The 22,572-nt window shown below is 43.0% G+C and overlaps 1 protein-coding gene across 1 annotated transcript in view; it reads right to left on the bottom strand.

Moving 5' to 3' along the window:
- The window catches only part of LOC126212663 (uncharacterized), a 139,615-nt gene extending 120,957 nt beyond the window's left edge, over positions 1-18,658 (bottom strand). Inside the window, exon 1 of the mRNA XM_049940085.1 lies at positions 18,648-18,658. Coding sequence (XP_049796042.1) covers positions 18,648-18,658 — 11 coding nt within the window. The remainder of the gene's footprint in view (positions 1-18,647) is intronic.
- Between the last annotated feature and the right edge of the window lie 3,914 nt (positions 18,659-22,572).

Raw genomic sequence — 22,572 nt, forward strand, 5'->3', positions numbered from 1 at the left:
CGACACAATGTTTGGTGAATCATTTATGTGTCAGTGAATTACATTTGTGTCTAAGTAATTAAAATTATGATGACGAGAATAATTACTTCATCACATCTGCTAACTTTTACTATCTCTATCACAGAGACTTTAATAGTGTAATTTACAGGCTGTGGTGTAAGTCGCTTTCACTAGCAACGTTTTTTTAACCAGCAGTAAAATTTTGCAAATGATCTCAAACAGAACAGAAGGAAATCACAGGTCATTGTAACCAGCGTAACATGCATTTCGCGCTACAGCATACAGGAACGGCATAGTTTCTTTTTAAATGATAAAAGGCGGCACAATTTCTTTGTAAATGGCATGCAGATTGATAGTAGAGAAGTAGGTCTCGTGATTTTTTTACGCTTTCCCGAAAGAAGTGCAGGCTCTTGTGGTAATGCAGCGACGGCCTAGCGGCGATGACGTCACAATTGGCCGTGAGGCCTGTGTATCAGAAGCTGTGGGTTCAACCCCCTGGAGTCTTCTGCGCGCCTAACTATCGAGAGTTAATGTGACGTCGGACTGCATGTTATGTCGTTCCAGCCTCAATCGAACATTTTTTAATGGACTGAAGTTCTCCATTATTCGAATTATGTTCCAATATCGAACATGTTCTGCTCCAACAGAAATAAATTGAAGCACGTTTTATTAAGTTACGCGTTACAAGGGAAATGATCACCAATGTTGAATATTATTATTTTATAGCGCCTGTACTATTTCTTGCAGAGTAATTCTGTCTTGCTCGTTCGAAATGCATCAGTTATAGTGCTTCTGCAATATGAAATGAATGACCTATTGCCATTATTACGCTTCATAGTTGACATACATTCCTTGGAGAATTCAGCATATGAGGCATTGTAGCGATCTGAGGTGCATTCAAGCAGTTAATTGAATGTCCCGGTGCTATACTGTCACAGAAAGCTTTCGCTGCTTTCAAAGTGAGCTATGAATCGAGAGTGCCCAGATAAAACTCTGCATGTTAAACACGATTACCCAGTTATAATACATAATAATTACAACATTGCTTTCAAATCCTCGTGTTTTAATTGCTCACTTAAGTGTCGCAATTAGAAATGTCTTCCCTGAACATTAACATCCTCTTCCCGTTCTAAACAAAGTTAAGAGCATGCACACTAGAGTTGTGGCGATTCGTGAATGAGTCGTTCATTTGAACGACTCTGAATAAAGAATCGTAAGAATCGAATCATGATACGGACGAATCGTCGTTCAAAAGAATCGTAAGAACGATTTTGTGTTTCCGAATCGTGACGATTTCAAGTTTCAACGATTCATCGATTCTTAGTACGCTATGCTTCGAAGGCAACTTCCAAATCATGCCGAGTCATGCCGAATGATTACGACCGGCAGACGGCAGTCAAGTGGAGGATGCGTTACAGAGCCTGTATATACAGGCCAGGCCCCCACAACCGCACGAGTTGTCGACTGTTGAAGAGCAGACAAATTGAATAGCTGGGCGGCGGCCATTAGAGTGGTAAACTGACGCGCGGAGTTCGAATGTTTATACATCGCTTTTGGTTATAAAATGCCTTCCCTTGAGTTAGGTCACAAACATAATGCCCCATTTAAATACGTTACTACAATATACTTTTCAATTTATGAACAAACAGCAACTAGTAACTGTTTATGAATTTATCTTACGTACTACATGGAATCTGCCGTAGATAAAAGTTATGTACTGGACCCCTAGCATTTTTCGTAGTTCATTTACGATAGATGTACGCAAAATGCATCAAAATACTCGAAGATTTGCCCACTATATTAATAGATTTTATATTAATAGATATTTTCTGACTCTACCTTGCTTTAGATTTTATGACGAGAAGTGCGTTATATATGGCATAATGCTTTGGCAACTCACGACCAAATTATCACGTTTCAAAGTAACCTAGACCATGAAAACACTACCGATCAGCCAACTTTCTTCAAAATGATCAGAACATATAAAAAGTTATTGTGTCGGTCGGAAATCTTGCCTCCTGACAGCGTGTAACCATTTTTGTAACAGCTATGGTTTTGAGAAAGGAAACCTGCAAATAGATGCACAGACATTATCCTAATACCGTGTTACAAAAACATTTATTAAGCAAGTACACTGACATACAAAACAACTAAAAATATCCACATACCTGTGAAATGTAATTTTCGTTCCTTTCTCGAATTTATTTGTACAATTAATCGCTGCACAACTCTTCACCATTGTACTTCTTTTGATTGGAACGTACAGACAGTAGAATTACTAGTAACAAATACTGTATGTACGCCCCAACAAATATACAATGTTGTATCAGGGTCTTCATAAACAACAATGCTACACAACACATCAGACTACAACCACTATAATGGCGTCCAGCCGAAGGTTCAAATTATCCCGCGACTGCAGCGCCATAAGTGAGTCTAGTTAGTTTTTACAAGGTCTTTGATACAGGCTCTCTAGGATGCGTGTGAACAAAGGAAGCTCGGAACGAACAAACGAAGTTCGTGGGCCGTAATATTACTCGTGAAAACCAAGCTGACACTTGGCGGTGGCTGACGGAAACGAGCGTAAAGGCATTTTCCATTGTACTATCGCTACCATCAGCCACCGCGCCGACGTCAGCTTAGTTTGCACATGTAATACACGAACTAGTAATGATAGAAACGATATACAGCGAGTACACAGCTCCCAATACACACGATTAAAATCAAGAAATCCAAGTATGATGAATAAATACGTACCTCTTATTTGTTGCAGATGCAATGCAAAATACACACATCTTCTTTACACACGAGCAATAGCACTTGGATTATGTATTATATTTTGCGTATCTCGAAAAAGGCCCTAACGATTTGGATGAAATTTTGTATTTAGACTGGCTTTTGCTTTTTGAGTTCACCTACATACACTCCTGGAAATTGAAATAAGAACACCGTGAATTCATTGTCCGAGGAAGGGGAAACTTTATTGACACATTCCTGGGGTCAGATACATCACATGATCACACTGACAGAACCACAGGCACATAGACACAGGCAACAGAGCATGCACAATGTCGGCACTAGTACAGTGTATATCCACCTTTCGCAGCAATGCAGGCTGCTATTCTCCCATGGAGACGATCGTAGAGATGCTGGATGTAGTCCTGTGGAACGGCTTGCCATGCCATTTCCACCTGGCGCCTCAGTTGGACCAGCGTTCGTGCTGGACGTGCAGACCGCGTGAGACGACGCTTCATCCAGTCCCAAACATGCTCAATGGGGGACAGATCCGGAGATCTTGCTGGCCAGGGTAGTTGACTTACACCTTCTAGAGCACGTTGGGTGGCACGGGATACATGCGGACGTGCACTGTCCTGTTGGAACAGCAAGTTCCCTTGCCGGTCTAGGAATGGTAGAACGATGGGTTCGATGACGGTTTGGATGTACCGTGCACTATTCAGTGTCCCCTCGACGATCACCAGTGGTGTACGGCCAGTGTAGGAGATCGCTCCCCACACCATGATGCCGGGTGTTGGCCCTGTGTGCCTCGGTCGTATGCAGTCCTGATTGTGGCGCTCACCTGCACGGCGCCAAACACGCATACGACCATCATTGGCACCAAGGCAGAAGCGACTCTCATCGCTGAAGACGACACGTCTCCATTCGTCCCTCCATTCACGCCTGTCGCGACACCACTGGAGGCGGGCTGCACGATGTTGGGGCGTGAGCGGAAGACGGCCTAACGGTGTGCGGGACCGTAGCCCAGCTTCATGGAGACGGTTGCGAATGGTCCTCGCCGATACCCCAGGAGCAACAGTGTCCCTAATTTGCTGGGAAGTGGCGGTGCGGTCCCCTACGGCACTGCGTAGGATCCTACGGTCTTGGCGTGCATCCGTGCGTCGCTGCGGTCCGGTCCCAGGTCGACGGGCACGTGCACCTTCCGCCGACCACTGGCGACAACATCGATGTACTGTGGAGACCTCACGCCCCACGTGTTGAGCAATTCGGCGGTACGTCCACCCGGCCTCCCGCATGCCCACTATACGCCTTCGCTTAAAGTCCGTCAACTGCACATACGGTTCACGTCCACGCTGTCGCGGCATGCTACCAGTGTTAAAGACTGCGATGGAGCTCCGTATGCCACGGCAAACTGGCTGACACTGACGGCGGCGGTGCACAAATGCTGCGCAGCTAGCGCCATTCGACGGCCAACACCGCGGTTCCTGGTGTGTCCGCTGTGCCGTGCGTGTGATCATTGCTTGTACAGCCCTCTCGCAGTGTCCGGAGCAAGTATGGTGGGTCTGACACACCGGTGTCAATGTGTTCTTTTTTCCATTTCCAGGAGTGTAGTTCCATTCTTTCGTAAAAAGTCAATTTTACAATATATATATCCTACATAGTTCCATTCATAAAAACGCAATTTTATATTATAAAACGCTATTTCACATGTTTTTATAACGCCATCTCGTAAAACTTTGTTAGTACGTATTGAATGTAGTTAAGGTTTTGGTTTTTATGTTTATCTGTATGTAGGTGTCTTTCCTTACAGCACGCGATTTTACACAAAAGAATTTTTTAAATAAAAACGCGAATTTCGTGTTTTTTGGGAACAGCTTCAACAGTTTGGATAAAATTTTATATTTAGATGCGGATTTTGATTTTTAAGTTTATCGATTTTGGTGTGTTTCCAGAAAAAACTCGATTTTACACAATAAGTGTTTTATATCGCAATTTCGTAAATCTTTGTTACTATTGGATGTTACAGTAGAGGTGTATCAAAATTTTGTGAGATGGCGGTATAACATTATCTGAATATGAACACGTTGGACTTACCGTACAGCCAATAGTAACAATCATCCTAGATATGTTTTGGTTAGACATGGTTTCCTGTGATCGCTGATATCTCGGAAATGAAAATTTATATTTAGTTAACTGTTTGCTTTCAATTTTATTTGAATAAGTAGCTTCTCCCAAAAAATACGATTTTACAAAAAGAAACACAGGTAAGCTCGGTCTGCCACACATTATGGTAATAACAAGAGTAATATGCACATTACGGCATTAGATTACCGATTATTTGCATAACTGTATCAAAGTTTCTTGTCTAAACACAGTTCAAAGCAAGTATTGTCACAAACATATACAGTTAGCGAAAAAGTTCTACACACACACACAGTTTATAAATTATAGTTAAAAAACATTATCTTTCTTAATTTCCTCGATGTCAGACGTCGTCATAAGTCTGTGAGAGTATTTCCAGCCCTCGAAAAAACACGCTCACAAGGAACTGAGATTCCCACCACACACAAGCGTAACATGAGCTGGTACAGTCTCGGGTAGTATATCTTATGTTCACTCCACCATCTAAAAGGGTCTGCCTTTCTTCCTAAAGGCTGGATTTCGATATACTTGTCGAATTGTATTATTGTGGACGTCATGGGTGTAATAGTTTGACTCAAAGAGCGTTGAACACCGGAGTAAATATCTTCCCAAAATAAATCTTCCTCCATGTCTGCTGATTGTTCCTGTTCTTCAGGCTGTTTTGCCTCATCATCGCTGGATGTTCTTAATACTGCAGCTTTTTGTATAACAGACTGTTTTGATTTGTTGTACGAATTTGTTGACAGAAACGCTTGCTTTTTAAATCTGGGATTATATTTCATAATAAAGCAGCTGTCAGTCCTCACACATTGCCAATTTAGCTTAACTTTTGTTTCATCGAAATACAAAGCATAGGTATTTTGCTTCTAATTTGTCTGAGAACTTGCTTCTGCCACTAGTATTTACGTGAGAAGACGACATACTTCTAAAGTGTAGGATACAATCGTATACAGCGACAGTACTTCACTGCTAGTTTGCTAATTCTGTTAGTTCCACCGGTGCTGCCACTAGACCAATATTACAGAGCCTATATAGAGAGAGTATAGGCTCTCTAACCAATACCTTTCTTGGCGGATCGCCGTGTAATATCGTCCGTGCTGTGGATTACCTTACTGCCAAAATCCAGAAAGCTTCCACCTCCACCTCCACTGTCCCTCGGGCTTAAACCCCCCTGGACGATTTGCCTCCATTGCTATAGGAACCGAAAGTGCAAAAGAACCGCTACTGATGGTGTTGGAAGCAGTTCTGCGATCCTCGGGACAAACGCCAAATGAGGCGCCTCCAGCACGAGTTCTGCCCCCGGCTCGCCGACTGGAGGTCCGTACAATGGAGAGACCACTTGTCCACTTTCCTCCTACACCATAAGTCCGACTGGGCTGTCATTCGCGCCCTGCAACGTTCTATGCCAGCGACTGCCCATCCTCTTCGCGCGGCAGTGGGCTTGTCATATGATACCCTCCAAATTGTGGAAACGCTGGCAGATGCGTTCGAGGCCCAAAACCATCTTCTTGTCTTGGACTGTTCGCCAGACAAACTATGGGATGAACACGATTTCTTGACAGCTGTTTCCGCTTTTCGCACTCGTCCAGCTCAGTCTGTCCCTCACTTAACGCCCATGGCAGAAGTCCAGCGGTTCCTACGATGGAAATGTGGCCAGTCAGCCCCTGGATTGGATGGGATTTTAAATGAACATCTTTGCCACCTACCGTGCACACCTCTACTCTTGTTAACCAGATCACAAATGGTTGTCTCCTGTATGCCTTTTTCCTCTGTCAGTGGAAGCAAGCCAAGCTCATTGCGATCCTCAAGTGGCTCAAGGATCCTACAGTCCCCACCAACAACAGGTCCATCAGCCTCTTAAACACAATGGCAGAAGTCCTTCAATTGGTGATCCTCCATCGACTTTTCCAACCTCTGTCGGAGGGTAGGACGATCCACCCTGAACAGTTTGGCTTTACTTCACACCTCTCTGCAGAACTTCGGGTCCTCCGAATCACTGTACACGTCAGCAACGGCTTCAATGCCGCCAAGTCGACAGCTGCGGTTTTTCTGGACTTGCAGAACGCCTACGATACGCTCTGGACCGACAACCTCGTGCACAAGGTGCTGACACAGACCCCAATACCGGACATCTATGTGAAGATTGTGGATGACTTCCTCTGTGGTAGGACTTTCCTCGTGGCTCACCACGGAATGCGATCTGGCAGTCGACCATTGACAGCTGGCACTCCACAAGGATCCATGCTGTCTCCCATTCTTTTTAACATCTACGTGAATGATATGCCAGTCATCACCGGGTGCCACCCAGCACAATATGCTGATGATACAGCACTCTATACAACTGGACATATCACTGACGCCATCTTCGCCCACCTCCAACGATAGGTGGACGCCACCATCACCTGGTGCCAGAACTAAATTGCTCTTAATGCCGCCAAAACTATGGCGGTCTACTTCACGAGACGGCGCCCAGTGCTCCGTCGCAATATTTCGATTGCGACCGTGTAGGTGTCCTGTTCCCCGATGACCACCTATCTCTGGGTCCGGATGGACCACAAGTTGCTGTTCCACTCTCATGCAGATATGTCGCCAACAAGGGGCAAAAGATGACCAGGGCCTTCTGCCCCCTCTGCCGCAGTAGGGAACTTAACCTGCCTACCACGCTCTATATCTACTTGGCTGTTATCCTGCCTGACCTCATGTATGGCTCCACAGCATGGGCCACGATTAGTGTCACTAGGATGCGGATGTTGCAGTGCCTGCAGAACAACTTTCTCAGGTGGAGGCTGCAGGCCCTACCTCTTACACGAATTGTGACTCTCCATAAGGAAGCAGATATCGTACTCCTCAAGGAGACCATATGCAACAATGTACGATGGGTCTATGAGAAAGTGGCTGCCCTACAGGACACTGTCCGTGGGCTACACCATGTTAGGACTACACATCCACGTCGCTGGCATCGCCATCCCATTCCGCTGACCATTATCGAAGAATCGGCTTCTGAACAGGTCTAGTGTTGGGCCTGGCATGCCCACCACAGCTGCCTCCTTTGCCAGGCCTTGCCCTCCATTCCACATCCACGACTTTCCAATCTTACCTGCCCTGTCAGACTATGTTTTTATGCCAGACCGAAGAGTACTGTCACCGTTGCAGGGTGGTATGGGACTCAAAGTCCCACCATGATACCTCCAAACTGTATTGTAAAGACGCAATGTCACTGCCCTATGATTTATATTTACTGGCTGACCAACACAGTTACACTGTGGAACGCTGGTGATGTTGTTGTGTACCATATCACAAAACTAAAAAAAAGGATGTCTTAGATAGATGTAGTTGTCACCTGATTTCAATCATAAGGCGCATTGTCATAAACCGTAGTAACAGGAAGTGTTGAGTCAGTAAGACGAATGAAAATGAGCTGAATAATATTCGGTGGTCATTTGCTGTATGATGTAGTGCTCTGCACCACACATCTCTCCTCAGTCGAACTCGGAAATTGGCACTTTAACACAACTGGAAACATTTTGAATTCTAGTTTGCATCCCCCAGACATGATGCACCTCTATAGCAATGTTCACACGTTTGGATCCACTGGAGGTTAAATAGTATGTGGTGGTGAAAAGTATGGCTGCACTTGACATATTCTTTTTATCTACAGTATCTGAACTCTGTAGGTGCACTGTCCCTGGAATGTTCGACTGGGATAGTCATATGTTGGCACTCAGTACTGACCTCCATCTTGCTGTTGTTTAACACAGCCAGTGGTAGCATTCGGTGTGTCGTGTGTAGGTCGTGTGTCCTCATCAAACAAGGTGCTGAGTGGCATGGCGAGCAGCAACACCTTGTACTGCTCCAAGAAGGGTGCTATGTGGGCTACAGGATCCCACATAGCAGCCACTGGGTCAGACGAGGCAGGTGCCGTTGCTGTAGGTCTCGACGAGATGGCTGGCGAGGCTATGCAGGTCTGGACGCGTCTGATGAGCTAGGCATGTCGGTGCTCGACTCTGTTGAACAAAGATGAGGAAGCATTATATATGAGCCAATACGTGACAACTTTGAAAAATAATAAGGCTAACTGGCGAGATAGAATAATGTGATGTACATTACTTACTTTTCCATTTAATATTACTCGTATGACTGTGCTGGAGTTTGACTGCTGCTGCTGTGGCGCTTCATGGTTGTCCTTCTTCTTCTTCTTCTTCTTCTTCTCCTGCTGACTGATTGACCAAGACTGAGGACCCAGAGCTGCTGAGCTTAACGTATTTTTCCTACAATGACGTCATCAGATACTTCAATACTAAAGGACAGAGTCGAACACATGACTCAATTACGGGTTCCTATTGGCTCCCGCCATTTCCCCACCCCAGAACGTTATCAGCTGACATCACGACAGAGCCCTCTGGTGGCGGCGATAGGAACTAGACCTACACCACATGGTGGATACACTGGGTGCAGCCATCTTGAATAACGGTACTTGCGTCATCACCTGATGTCACGGTGGCATCCTCTGGTGGTGGCGATATGAAATAAGCCAGTTGAACTCCAGACCCAGTGGCGAACACATCCGCTTGAAATTGTTTGAATAATAAAAAAAGTCCCTTGCTTAGTAGAGATAACTGAGGTGTGGTGTATTATCATGTTGGAATTTGAACTTTGTGCCATTTTTCTGGAGGGTTAGGTTAGTGGAGGCAGCCTGATTGACCTGGTTCCCGCGAAAATCCGCCATCTTGACTGACGTCACGACCGCCATCTTAGCATGACGTCACATCCACCATCATGGATGACGTCATCGCAGCCACCTTGGCTTACGTCACCGCCGCGATCTTGGATAACGGTGCCGGCCGCGGTGGTCTAGCGGTTCTAGGCGCTCAGTCCGGAAACGCGCGACTGCTACGGTCGCAGGTTCGAATCCTGCCTCGGGCATGGATGTGTGTGATGTCCTTAGGTTAGTTAGGTTTAAGTAGTTCTAAGTTCTAGGGGACTGATGACCACAGATGTTAAGTCCCATAGTGCTCAGAGCCATTTGAACCTTTTTTTTTTTTTTTTTTTTGGATAACGGTACTTTGGACTTAGGCCCACCTAGTGCCAATACTGACGATTTTTAACGGTAGTCTATCGTTAGTATCTATAACAAGATTCCCGGTCATAAATCGTTAGTTCCGATAGTTTCGAGCACTGCTAACGCCTCAGCCATGCACAACGATCCAACAACCAACATGAGAATGCACACAAAAATGTAACAATTAATTTGACTTATTCACAAGCACCGAATATTCACTGTCACGTCTACATCTACGTCCCTGTACATACACTGCAATCCACTGTGAAGTGCACGGCAGAGGGTACTTGGCACGGTAACAAATCTTGAATCTTTTCCCGTTTTGTTTGCAAACGGAGTGCGTTAAAGGCGAGTGCTGAGACGTCTCCGCGCTGTAGCCAGCCTGACTCTGCCTTCAGCGTCCTTACGGGAGCGATGCATAGTGGCTGGAGAGCGCCGCTCGACTCCTCTCTCATCAAACGTCTACCGATTGAGTTGTTTCAATAAATGTGTGACACTCTCCTGTGGGTTAAACAAACCTTTGATGATTTCTGCTGCCCTTCTCTGTAGACGTTCATTAGCCGCTGTCGGTTCTGTGTGGTGTGGGTCCCACACAGTTGAGTATCGTGCTATGACGGAACCCACAGATGTTTCGTAACCGATATCGGAGGTCCGAAGTGATCGGCACTATATTTCACCCCAACTCACTAGTTTTCAGTTCGTACGGATTAGATAAAGGAACAACTAAGATGACATGTAACAAAAAAAAGTGCCCCCCCAAAACAGGTCTAGGTCGAAAATTTTGTTACAACCGGAAACGGAATTTTGTACGCTGACCGTATTTTTGCTGCATCAATTTTGAATAAAAATGCAAGTTTAGAATGATAACCTCCATTGGCTTTTGCCACAACAACTGACTGGAATCCTTCTAGGACTGTTTCTGCACAACAAGACGTAAGTAATTCTGCAAATTCCTGTGTAGTCTCTTAACCCTAAGACAGTACCCGCCCTGACAGTTGAAGTTATTGTTCAGTTTCATACCCTGACGGCCTCCGTTGACGGAAATATAAAATAGGAGCGCCGACACTTGGATTTGAAGTCATGTGAATAAATGTGTCTACTATTCTTTCGCATTACTTGAGTTACACATATCGACGCATCGCAATGTTTCCACTACTTTCACACGTGCTTGTGAGTGTCGGCGAGCAATTGCACGATAGGCAGCGACGAAAACTCATCGCCATCTGAAAGGCATATGCTAACGTTAAACACGTGTGCGAGGCTATAATTGCTGTATCGTTCAGTAAATGTCTAGGCTTGATGTAGCATAGCGATATAAATAAAAATCGTGATAAAACAAAAAAATTACCTTATAGAAAAAATGTGAGACAGTACATATTGATATAAGAAACAAAAAATACTAATTTAACTAAGATCAGAGGACCTCATTTATGGTAAATACATTGTAGATGTTTCCACTACTTTCACACGTGCTTGTGAGTGTCGGCGAGCAATTGCACGATAGGCAGCGACGAAAACTCATCGCCATCTGAAAGGCATATGCTGACGTTAAACACGTCTGCGAGGCTACAATTTCTGTATCGTTCAGTAAATGTCTAGGCTTAATGTAGCATAGCGATATAAATAAAAATCGTGATAAAACAAAAAAATTACCTTATAGAAAAAATGTGAGACAGTACATATTGATATAAGAAACAAAAAATACTAATTTAACTAAGATCAGAGGACCTCATTTATGGTAAATACATTGTAGATATCGTGTGAAAATTTCGACCGTCGATTATCTACTGTATAATCAAATATTGTAACAGAAAGTGAAAAAGCGGAGTCGTATCTCACCAAGAGAGTGTATTTTAATTATTGTTCAATTTTGCAAGCAGTATTTATTTCTTTCATCAAAAATTTAATGGCATTTATGTTTGCGATAGCACTAAAAAATCGACTAAACTATACTTAGTTTTTGGTTAACTTTCAATTGTTTTAGTAAGTTTATTATATATTTTGTTTTCTATGTTGACGAATGATACGTAATTTTCCAGTTATATAGACCATTTAAGTAATACCTTTCAATAACACTTCTTTTATTATTCACCTTACAACTTACAAAGATCGTTAATTTATCCATTTACAAAAAAGTAGTTTCCAGCGGAAGAGGGTGGGGGCGGCGCAGCTGTGGCGGCTCTGCAAGGGCCACAAGGATCAGCCCCGTACCGCTGTGTGGGACCGGTGAGGAGGGAATTGGAGGCGGGGACAGTGGGTGCTGTTGGATGGTGACGAGGTGTGCGTTCCACATTAGTAATGTGTCGAGAGTTAGTCCTAAACGTTTCACTGCCAGTCGGGGCGGTGGGTTGGTTGCAGATGGAGAGTGGGAAACCCGGGCGACGGAGGCGCCGACCGCTCAGCCACGCAGCCTGCAGAGCTGTGTCACCAGTCGCGGTGCTGCGTGGAGTACCGGCAGTGTTCAGCGTGCGCCGCGGTTCCGCGCTGTGCGAATTACGGCGCCGTCAGAGCTCTGAGAGTCTGGGACCTGTCGCAGCGCCACCTTCAAACGAAGCCTCACAGCGCACGTCTCAGGCAGATGTGACGTCACACGCAGGGGTCATAACAAACCGAGGTCTTTGAGACTTTGGCAAGTACCACATGGTGTGTTGTGCTTCGGGTCGAGTGACTGTTTACATTTTAGATTGTGCTAAATAAGTTGCTTGCCAAACTGCAGAGGCAGCTACGACAATGGGCCTAAAGTTTCTGTATTTTATTTTCCATCTATGAATATCTAAGACTGAAATGGATCTTGGCTGTTCACAGACAAGATTGGATGCCCAGTAAACATTCAGTTGTAAGTATCATTGTTTTCCTTAACTACTATAACACCGTTACATAAATCGTAACGCATAATAACTTTTACTCCGACATGTATTACGAATGAAAGCAATCCACAGTCCCACCCATCTCAATGGACGTTTTCATAACATCTTTAACAATCAACTGTACGCTTCATTTAAGGTCTGTGACGTTCACTTCAACGAAGAAGGTATATTAAGCAGTACAAGTATGTACGACCCAAGAACTGGCAAACTATTAACAGCACCATTAGATCGTTGATGCTTAAGAAAATGTAGGTTAAAGAACCAAATGATAGGCAGAGGCCTACATTTGTAAATTACAATGTCATAAGGAGGAAGCTGGTTGCATATTTGCATCTAGTTTGATGTTCAGCTTTTTTTTTTCAGATGCTATACCTTCAAAATTACTAGAAAACAGTGCTCTTGTCATTCGAGGAGGTGTAGAAACGCAGGGGACGTTGATAGAAGCGACTTCTTTCTAGTATTTAGAGCAACTAAAAAGTAAAATAAGTGACTGTGGTAAGCATAGTTACTAGATCATAGGTCACAAATTAGGCAGTGTGTGCTTATTATCAAATAACCACAACACTTACCCAACAGTTGTTGGCTACTCTGTTATAAACAGTGATTTATTTCTCAGAGATTTTATTGATGGTGTAGAATTGAAATGTGTTGGAAAGATGAAACTTCCCAAAAAAAGTCTGCAACACACAAGAGGTGAGTCATGCTCTTAAGGAAATTTATTTGGTGGGTAGTAAAGATGAGAATCCTGTTCACAGTCTTCTGTCGTTCAGTGAGGATAATTTGCAGAATTTAGTAGAGAAGTTGCCAGAAAGGGAAACTGAAATGTATTTTTTAAAGGGCCAGGTTTCATTCCTGAAATGTAGAAGTTCATCCCAGTTTAGATATTACACAGACTCTGTGATTCTGCGGTCATTAGTAAACATTACCAGCCCACCTGGAAATAAGTTTCTCAGAAGCACTGGCATTATTTTTATACCAAATCCAAATACACTACCCAGGCTTTGAAGTAAGCTTTTAACTAGACCAGTCATTGAAAAATACAGTGATCAGTTAGTAGTCATATCTCACAGAAAGCTGGAACTTAAGCCTCACAGGGTAAAACAGTTCTTCCTTTAATTGATGAAATACATTTGAAATCCCATCTTAATTACGAAGGTGAACTTTCCTGACACATAAAAGAACTAATTCTTGAATCAGAAGCAGCTTGATTTGAGATAGTTAGGTTAGTGGCAGACAATAATTCAACTTATAGAAAAGCAATATCAAACTTTATTACTCCACCAGAAGTACAGGTAAAGTACTGTCACCCCGCACAAACTTCTGCAGATCGCCCACTGTACTCTTTTGTGGATACAGTTCATCTCTTAAAGTGTATCTGTAAAAACATGATCTATTGCAATATGGAAACTTTCTAGCTTTAAAAACTCTTTTTCCAAATTCAATTGAAAGGCAAGGTGTTAAATTGGTGCTTCGTATCTTAAATAATAAGACAGTTGTAGCTTTGCAGAGACTAGACTCGAAGAAAGGAATTCAAAATTGGGAAATCACTGCGACATTTATAAAAATAATAAATCTTCGGTGGTGTATTTTGAATGTGGAAACATTACTTACGGGCCAGAGGCTAATAAATGTTTTGCAGGAACCTGTAACTTCTAATTCCCATGAGATATTTGATTTTTTGAAGAGCTTTGTGTCTTGGTTAGGTTTATGGCATGGGTTGAATGATGCAGGATACTTTCTAAAGAGACACACTTTGCTCTAAAACATACAATAGCTTCTTTAACTGATTTCAGTAGCAATTAGCTCTCTGACAAAAACAGGTCCTGTTTGCTCCTTGGAAGAGTACAGACTGACAGTTTGGAAGAAAGGTTGGGTAAATACTGCCATTTACGTTGGGGAAATTACCACATTCCTCTTAGACAGGTTTTTGAAACTGAGCAAAAACTTAGGGCTTAGAGCACAATGTAAAGTAGTTCGAGATGTGCTTATTAAGATGTCAGATACTTTTGAGACAACTTTTGAAATCCAGGAGTTAAAAGATTTATTAAATGTAGCAGTAGATGAGAATGATGTTCAAGGCACAGTAGAGGACACTTAGCCATTATTGCCCCACATACCAGGATATTGCTCACACCAAGTCCTGAAAAAACTCACTGTGAGTATTGGACTGTGAGTATTTATCATTTCGGGTGAAGTAAAGCACGATGATCATTTGATAGTGGCATAGGATCGAAGAGGCATGGTATACCCCAAACAAGATATAGTGGCATGTGTAACTTACATTTACTTTCCTTTCAAAAAATTGTAAAAGAAAATGAAACTTTGTTTCTCCAATTGGCAAATCAAAGGCGTGTGCTTTTGAAGATAGCATCCTGTAATAATATTCCCAGTGATATGTTTAGTGGTTTCCAATGTAAAACTAGACATAGTCTTGAATCTATCCGGTGTTCCATACTGCTCTGTTGTGTAAATATCGTATTAAATAATCATACTAAGGGAAGATATGATGTTTTCCCGATTTCAGTGAAAGCATGGAGGGGGGTTTGCATCAGTCACAGCACTAAAGAGCTACACATGATTGAAAAAGATGATCTATTGCAATATGGAAACTCTCTAGCTTTAAAAACTCAGTTTCCAAATTCAATTGAAAGGCAAGATGATAAAGTGGTGCTTCTTTGCTATAATGATATGATAGTTGTTGCTTTGCAGAAACTAGGATCGAAGAAAGGAATTGAAAATTGGGAAAGGACTGAGACATTTATGAAAATAATAAATTTTCGGTGAACTGTGTATGTGAAAACATTACTTAAGGGCCAGAAGCTAATAAATGTTTTGCAGGAACCTGTAACTTCTAATTCCTATGACATATTTGATTTCTTAAAGAGCTTTGTGTCTTGATTAGGTTTATGGGATGAATTGAATGATGCAGGATACTTTCTAAAGAAACACACTTTGCTCTAAAACATGTGAGCCATGTATCGAGTCGTGCTACACCTTGTATTTAGATTCCATTGGTTTTCCTTTTCTTCCCCTGACATGTTTGTTTGACATGTTGTCTGTCATTAAGTGGCTGCTTGTTTGTCTTTTCCCTCTGCTATCGATATTTGCGTTTGCTTCCGGGAAACTGCTATGGTGGAAGAGAGGTCTTTGACCAGTTGTAACCTCGTGTGGTGGCGCGGAAGTAGGGGCGTTATGCGCTCAGAGTGTGTGGTGGACACGGGAGGGCAGTCTGGCTCTCTAGGGCGAAGCAGGCGTGGTCGGTTGTACTGAGTCGGCACGTGATGTATGTCGGTGGTGTGTAACGAGCGGGTCGAGTTGACGGAAGAGCTTCCCGCGTGTTGGTTGTATACAGAATCGCCCCGCGAGTAGTTGCTGTTTATTTCGCCTTGGTGGGACGTTAACAAGCTTCTTTAAGTCCTCCGTTTCAACACTGGAGTTTAAAAGGAGACACCTAACACGAAGGAGCGGTCACGACCCGTCAATGTTGCAGAGAAGACGTGAAATCCGGTGACAGAGCGTGTTGTCGCGTGACCGTGGCGTGTCGGGTACGCTGGCGACGCGTGCGCGGTCGGATGTGTGGATCCTGGCCATCGGAGGTCGTGTACGGCCTGTTCGAGCATAACTGCAAGTTAAGTTAGTGGAAGGTTTAATCATTAAGTAATAATTTTGTGTAACCAGCGTCTCTTCTGCCTTCTGGCCTCCGGCGACCGGGTTTCCTGTCCCTGGCACCGTTGTAATTGAAGACAGTGATCTTGCCTCCTCCTCTCGTTACTGTCCGATGGGAGGTGTAGTTTCGGCAGTTTAATTGTTTCACTATTCTGTCGTGGGTTAAGAGTAAATTCATGCTTCTTGCTGGTTGATCGTGTGGTCGCTCATTCAGGACTGAGTGCTGTAATGTTTCCTTGCACGAGGTTAGCTCTAATTCTGTTAGCAAGTTAAGCCATCTTATTATAAGTTTTCGCTGGCTAAAAGTCGGTGCAGTGACCCAGCCTGTGAGTGGCAATTGTGTTTACGGGCGTATTTAAATTGGTCAGTATTCTGCCTAGCCTGAGCATCCCTGAGTGGGTGATTTGTGGCCGCCTTACACTGGTCCGTCATATCTGTTATGTTCTAATGATATTCCAGGACACTTTCGTTTAAAAACTTTTTTTAAATTCCTTTATTGCCATTAATAGTGTGTTTGCAGAGACCTTTGATTTTTTTCAATGGTGGTGTTGGTAGCTTCACTAACTCACCGTACTTACTTTAGTAGCCTGTTTACTGATGTTCTTTAAACTTTTTAAGCTGTTGTATTGCTATAAATTACTTGATTGCTGTTATCGGCGTGTTTTGAAAGGCTGTTATTGCCGTACTGTTAGCTTCTGTGTTTTTTTTTTTGTTAATTTAAACTGTTGTATTGCTATAAATGACTTGATTGCCGTATTTTTAAAAAGACTTTTTTTTTTAAATTGTTGTATTGCTGTAAATGATTTGATTGCCGTTAGCGGCGTGTTTAAAAGGCTGTTTATGCCCGTACTGCTAGTTTATGTAAGATATGAATAAAACATTTGTGTGTGAAAATCTCAACTCGACAGTAAACTACTAGAAATTTGGCCCTGTTTCCCTACTTGTGGTGTGGCTTGTAGTAACCGTAACCACTGTGTATGTCAACTTGCAACAGCTGCTTTGACGGATTTCAGTAGCTATTGGCTGTCTGACAGAAACAGGTCCTATTTTCTCCTTTCAAGAGTACAGACTGACAGTTTGGAAGATAGGTTCAGTAAATACCGCCAATTAAAATAGGGGAAATTACCACATTTGTCCTAGACAGGTTTTTGAAACTGAGCAAAACTTAGGGCTGGGAGCACAGTGAAAAGTAGTTTGAGATGAGCTTGTTAAGATGTCAGATATTTATGAAACAACTTTTGAAATCCAGACTTATTAAATGTAGTAGTAAATGAGAATGACTTTTGCACAGCATACAAACCGTAGTTACAGGTGTATGAAACTCTAGAATTTTCCAAATCTATTAAAAAACAGTGGAAAAAATTGAGCTAATTAACTATAGAAATTAAATTTTTTCTAAATATGAAGTTTGAAATGTAACAGTTCATTCATTTTTTCGTAAATTAAATAACTTCTGGAGTTTCATACACCTGTAACTATGGTTTGTATGCTGTGCAAAAGTCATCGAAGAATCTCTCTTACTTAGGAAGAAAAGTGTACCTATAGCAACAAATGCAGCCAGTAGTAAGTGAAAAAATTATGAAATTTCACATGTACAAAATGTGTTTTGTTACATTTTTGAGCTTCCACTGCTATGAGTATGAATCCTGAATCCTTCCTGGCCATGCTGGTAAATTTTTATGAATTTAGTTGTAAAAGTATAGACAGTGGAAATTAAAATGTCCTGTGGTGCCTCTCCTGCTCCAAGTTGGCCTGTTTGACGTCCTACCCTCCTTAATGTTTGTTTCGGTGCAATTTACGATTTATGTATCGTCACTCTATGGGGCCATGTTAAAATTACAAAGATGCACCTGAAAAAACGTCGAAATATTGCGAATGTGAGATTTGCAGTCATAATAGGCATCCGTGAAGGAAATTATGAACATGTTTACTTTACATTATTTGAAACCACAATTTCTATTTATGCAAGACGCATTAAGTAATGATACATTCACTTAATTAGACAGTCCGTTTTGCAGGGCGTGCCAAAGTGCCGATGTTGCTTGACCCCTGCTGTGGCGTCACGACGCCCGCTGTGAGGCTTTGTTTCCAGGTGGCGTTGCCTGACGACGGCGAGCTATGAGATACAAACTACAAGTAGAGTAATGATCGCTCACGACAAGCGTAAGACTACCTACCTTGCTGCCATCTTGTGGCGCCGGCCTGCAACTCGGGGTAGTTGCGTGGCGCAACGTTCGATGGCAGGACAAGCCGTTGCTGATTTCATTTCGTTTTCTTACGTTTTGCAGGAACATGCCTTAACAAACTGAAGTTCTCACAGTAGCATCCATTACTTACTTTGTTTTATTTACACAGCTGATATATGTTGCAGTGAAGTGTAATCGTTCGAAATGGTGTAGAAGTGTTGTGTGCCTCGTTGCAGAGGAAATTATGAAAATGAGCCACGAATAGTAAAACTGAAATGAGGAACATTGATGTTTCATGTAAGCAAAAAAAAAAAAATGGTTCAAATGGTTCTGAGCACTATGGGACTTAACATCTATGGTCATCAGTCCCCTAGAACTTACAAGGGGAGGCCGCCAATTGTGAAATTCAGATTCGATTCATACTGCGCATAATAAAAGCTCATGGCCAGAGGTGTAATGTGGCAAAGCACCAAGATGCACTTCTCAGCCGTTGCCGAGAAAATCGACAGTTAAAAGAAACCGTTGCGGTGAAATGCTCTCTACGATTAATAATTATCTTCAGCGTCGTGGCTCAGCGGTAGGCGCTCGTGTTCGTAATCCGAAGGTCGCCATATCGAATCCCGCGCCATGCAATTTTTTTTTTGTATTTGTTTTTTGTAATTCAAATGTATACACACAAACATATATAATTCCCGGTAATCAGTTGCAACAATTATGCATATAATAAGTTGTTGAAAGTCGTTTGTCGTGGAAAAACTGGCGACTTCGAACATCATTATGTTTTCCGCAAACAAAGTTGTATTTCACAAATGTTATTAATTATCTTCATAATGTTAACCACGTATAGTTAACGGAAGACGTAGAAACGATATTCCGAAACGAATACGTATAGCGTAAGTCAGACGTTCGAATTAGAATAGAGACCCCACGAACACAAATTTGCTGTGGTAGGTATGAAATATAAACTCCGTTACTCGCTCGTTACACTTGGACAGATGTTGAATGGGCCGAAACGAGCCGCCGCATAACAGCGTAGTTGCCTGCTAACTTCGAAAGAAGGTAGATGCGGTCCCCAGCGCAACTTATAACATCGTCGAAAATCAGTGCGGACGTGAGAACTTTGGTACACCCTGTTAAACAAACGGAAAAATGGAGGCGGTACAATTGGAGAGCGATCCGCCTTCACCAACGTGCATAAGCAATTCATTAATGTTTGAATTACAAAAAACTAATAATAAAAAAAATTCCATGGCGCGAGATTCGAGCCGGCGACCTTCGGATTACAAACCCGAGCGCTTACCGCTGCGCCAACACGCTGTAGAAAATTATTAATCGTAGAGAGTATTTCACCGCAACGGTTTCTTTTAACTGTCGATTTTCTCGACAACGGCTGAGACGTGCATCTTGGTGCTTTGCCACATTACACGTCTGGCCATGAGCTTTTATTATGCACAGTATGAATCGAATCTGAATTTCACAATTGGCGGCCTCCCCTTGTTAGAACTACTTAAACCTAACTAACCTAAGGACAGCACACAACACCCATTCATCACGAGGCAGAGAAAATCCCTGGCCCCACCGGGAATCGATCATGTAAGCAAGTGAATTTAATGGGTGTCCAAAAGAAAGATTACAGATACTCGCCAGATTGTATTACGTTTTGTAGTATTTTATTTTCAATATCACCACACACTTAGCAGTACATAAAGAGCACACATTGTCTTGTGCTATCCCATCCTAGTACACTGCATAAGATTTGTCTGCATTTTCGACACACTCAGCAGGTTAGAAGTTAGGTGACAAATACCTGTTGTATACAAAACAGAAGTTCCAATGTTTTTTTTTTTTAGTCAGATCTTGTTGCTTCACTAATTAGTCTCTGTTGTTACTGACAAAAATTCAATTAACAAATGGGCCACTCCATTCTTTGCTTCCCTTTCTCAACTGTCAATTGTTTACAATCTCTTTTGTTATGACACCCAACACGTTTTTAGTTTAACATTCCGTTCACACATTAAAATGTGTCACATACAATTGGATCAGTAAAGAAGATCCAGATCAGACAAAGTACCCACACTTTGAAACTAATTCAGAACGTACACAACTAAGTATGGCGAAAATCTCTGCAATTACATCTACATCTACATCCATACTCCGCAAGCCACCTGACGGTGTGTGGCGGAGGGTACCTTGAGTACCCCTATCGGTTCTCCCTTCTATTCCAGTCTCGTATTGTTCGTGGAAAGAAGGATTGTCGGTATGCTTCTGTGTGGGCTCTAATCTCTCTGATTTTATCCCCATGGTCTCTTTGTGAGATATACGCAGGAGGGAGCAATATACTGCTTGACTCTTCGGTGAAGGTATGTTCTCGAAACTTCAACAAAAGCCCGTACCGAGCTACTGAGCATCTCTCCTGCAGAGTCTTCCACTGGAGTTTATCTATCATCTCCGTAACGCTTTCGCAATTGCTAAATGATCCTGTAATGAAGCGCGCTGCTCTCCGTTGGATCTTCTCTACCTCTTTCATCAACCCTATCTGGTACGGATCCCACACTGCTGAGCAGTATTCAAGCAGTGGGCGAACAAGTGTACCGTAACCTACTTCCTTGGTTTTCGGATTCGATTTCCTTAGGATTCTTCCAATGAATCTGTCTGGCGTCTGCTTTACCAACGATCAACTTTATATGATCATTCCATTTTAAATCACTCCTAATGCGTACTCCCAGATAATTTATGGAATTAACTGCTTCCAGTTGCTGACCTGCTATAGTGTAGCTAAATGATAAGGGATCTATCTTTCTATGTATTCGAAGCACATTACGCTTGTCTACATTGAGATTCAATTGCCATTCCCTGCGCCATTCGTCAATTCGTTGCAGATCCTCCTGCATTTCAGTACAATTTTCCATTGCTACAACCTCTCGATATACCAGAGCATCATCTGCAAAAAGCCTCAGTGAACTTCTGATGTTACCCACAAGGTCATTTATGTATATTGTGAATAGCAACGGTCCTACGACACTCCCCTGCGGCACACCTGAAATCACTCTTACTTCGTAAGACTTCTCTCCATTGAGAATGACATGCTGCGTTCTGTTATCTAGGAACTCTTCAATCTAATCACCGAGCGAGGTGGCGCAGTGGTTAGACACTGGACTCGCATTCGGGAAGGACGACGGTTCAATCCCGCGTCCGGCCATCCTGATTTAGGTTTTCCGTGATTTCCCTAAATCACTCCAGGCAAATGCCGGGATGGTTCCTTTCAAAGGGCACGGCCGACTTCCTTCCCTGTCCTTCCCTAATCCGATGAGACCGATGACCTCGCTGTCTGGTCTCCTTCCCCAACACAACCAACCAACCAATCTAATCACACAATTGGTCCATACGCTCTCACTTTGTTCACTAAACGACTGTGGGGAACTGTATCGAACGCCTTGCGGTAGTCAAGAAACACGGCATCTACCTGGGAACCCGTGTCTATGGCTCTCTGAGTCTCGTGGACGAATAGCGCGAGCTGGGTTTCACACGACCGTCTTTTTCGGAACCCATGCTGATTCCTACAGAGTAGATTTCTAGTCTCCAGAAAAGTCATTATACTCGAACATAAGTGTTCCAAAATTCTACAACTGATCGACGTTAGAGATATAGGTCTATAGTTCTGCACATCTGTTCGACGTCCCTTCTTGAAACGGGTATGACCTGTGCCCTTTTCCAATCCTTTGGAACGCTACGCTCTTCTAGAGACCTACGGTACACCGCTGCAACAAGGGGGACAAGTTCCTTCGCGTACTCTGTGTAAAATCGAACTGGTATCCCATCAGGTCCAGCGGCCTTTCCTCTTTTGAGCGATTTTAATTGTTTCTCTATCCCTCTGTCGTCTATTTCGATATCTACCATTTTGTCATCTGTGCGACAA

The sequence above is a fragment of the Schistocerca nitens genome, chromosome 11 (genome assembly GCF_023898315.1).
Source record: "Schistocerca nitens isolate TAMUIC-IGC-003100 chromosome 11, iqSchNite1.1, whole genome shotgun sequence".
NCBI classification, from domain to species: domain Eukaryota; kingdom Metazoa; phylum Arthropoda; class Insecta; order Orthoptera; family Acrididae; genus Schistocerca; species Schistocerca nitens.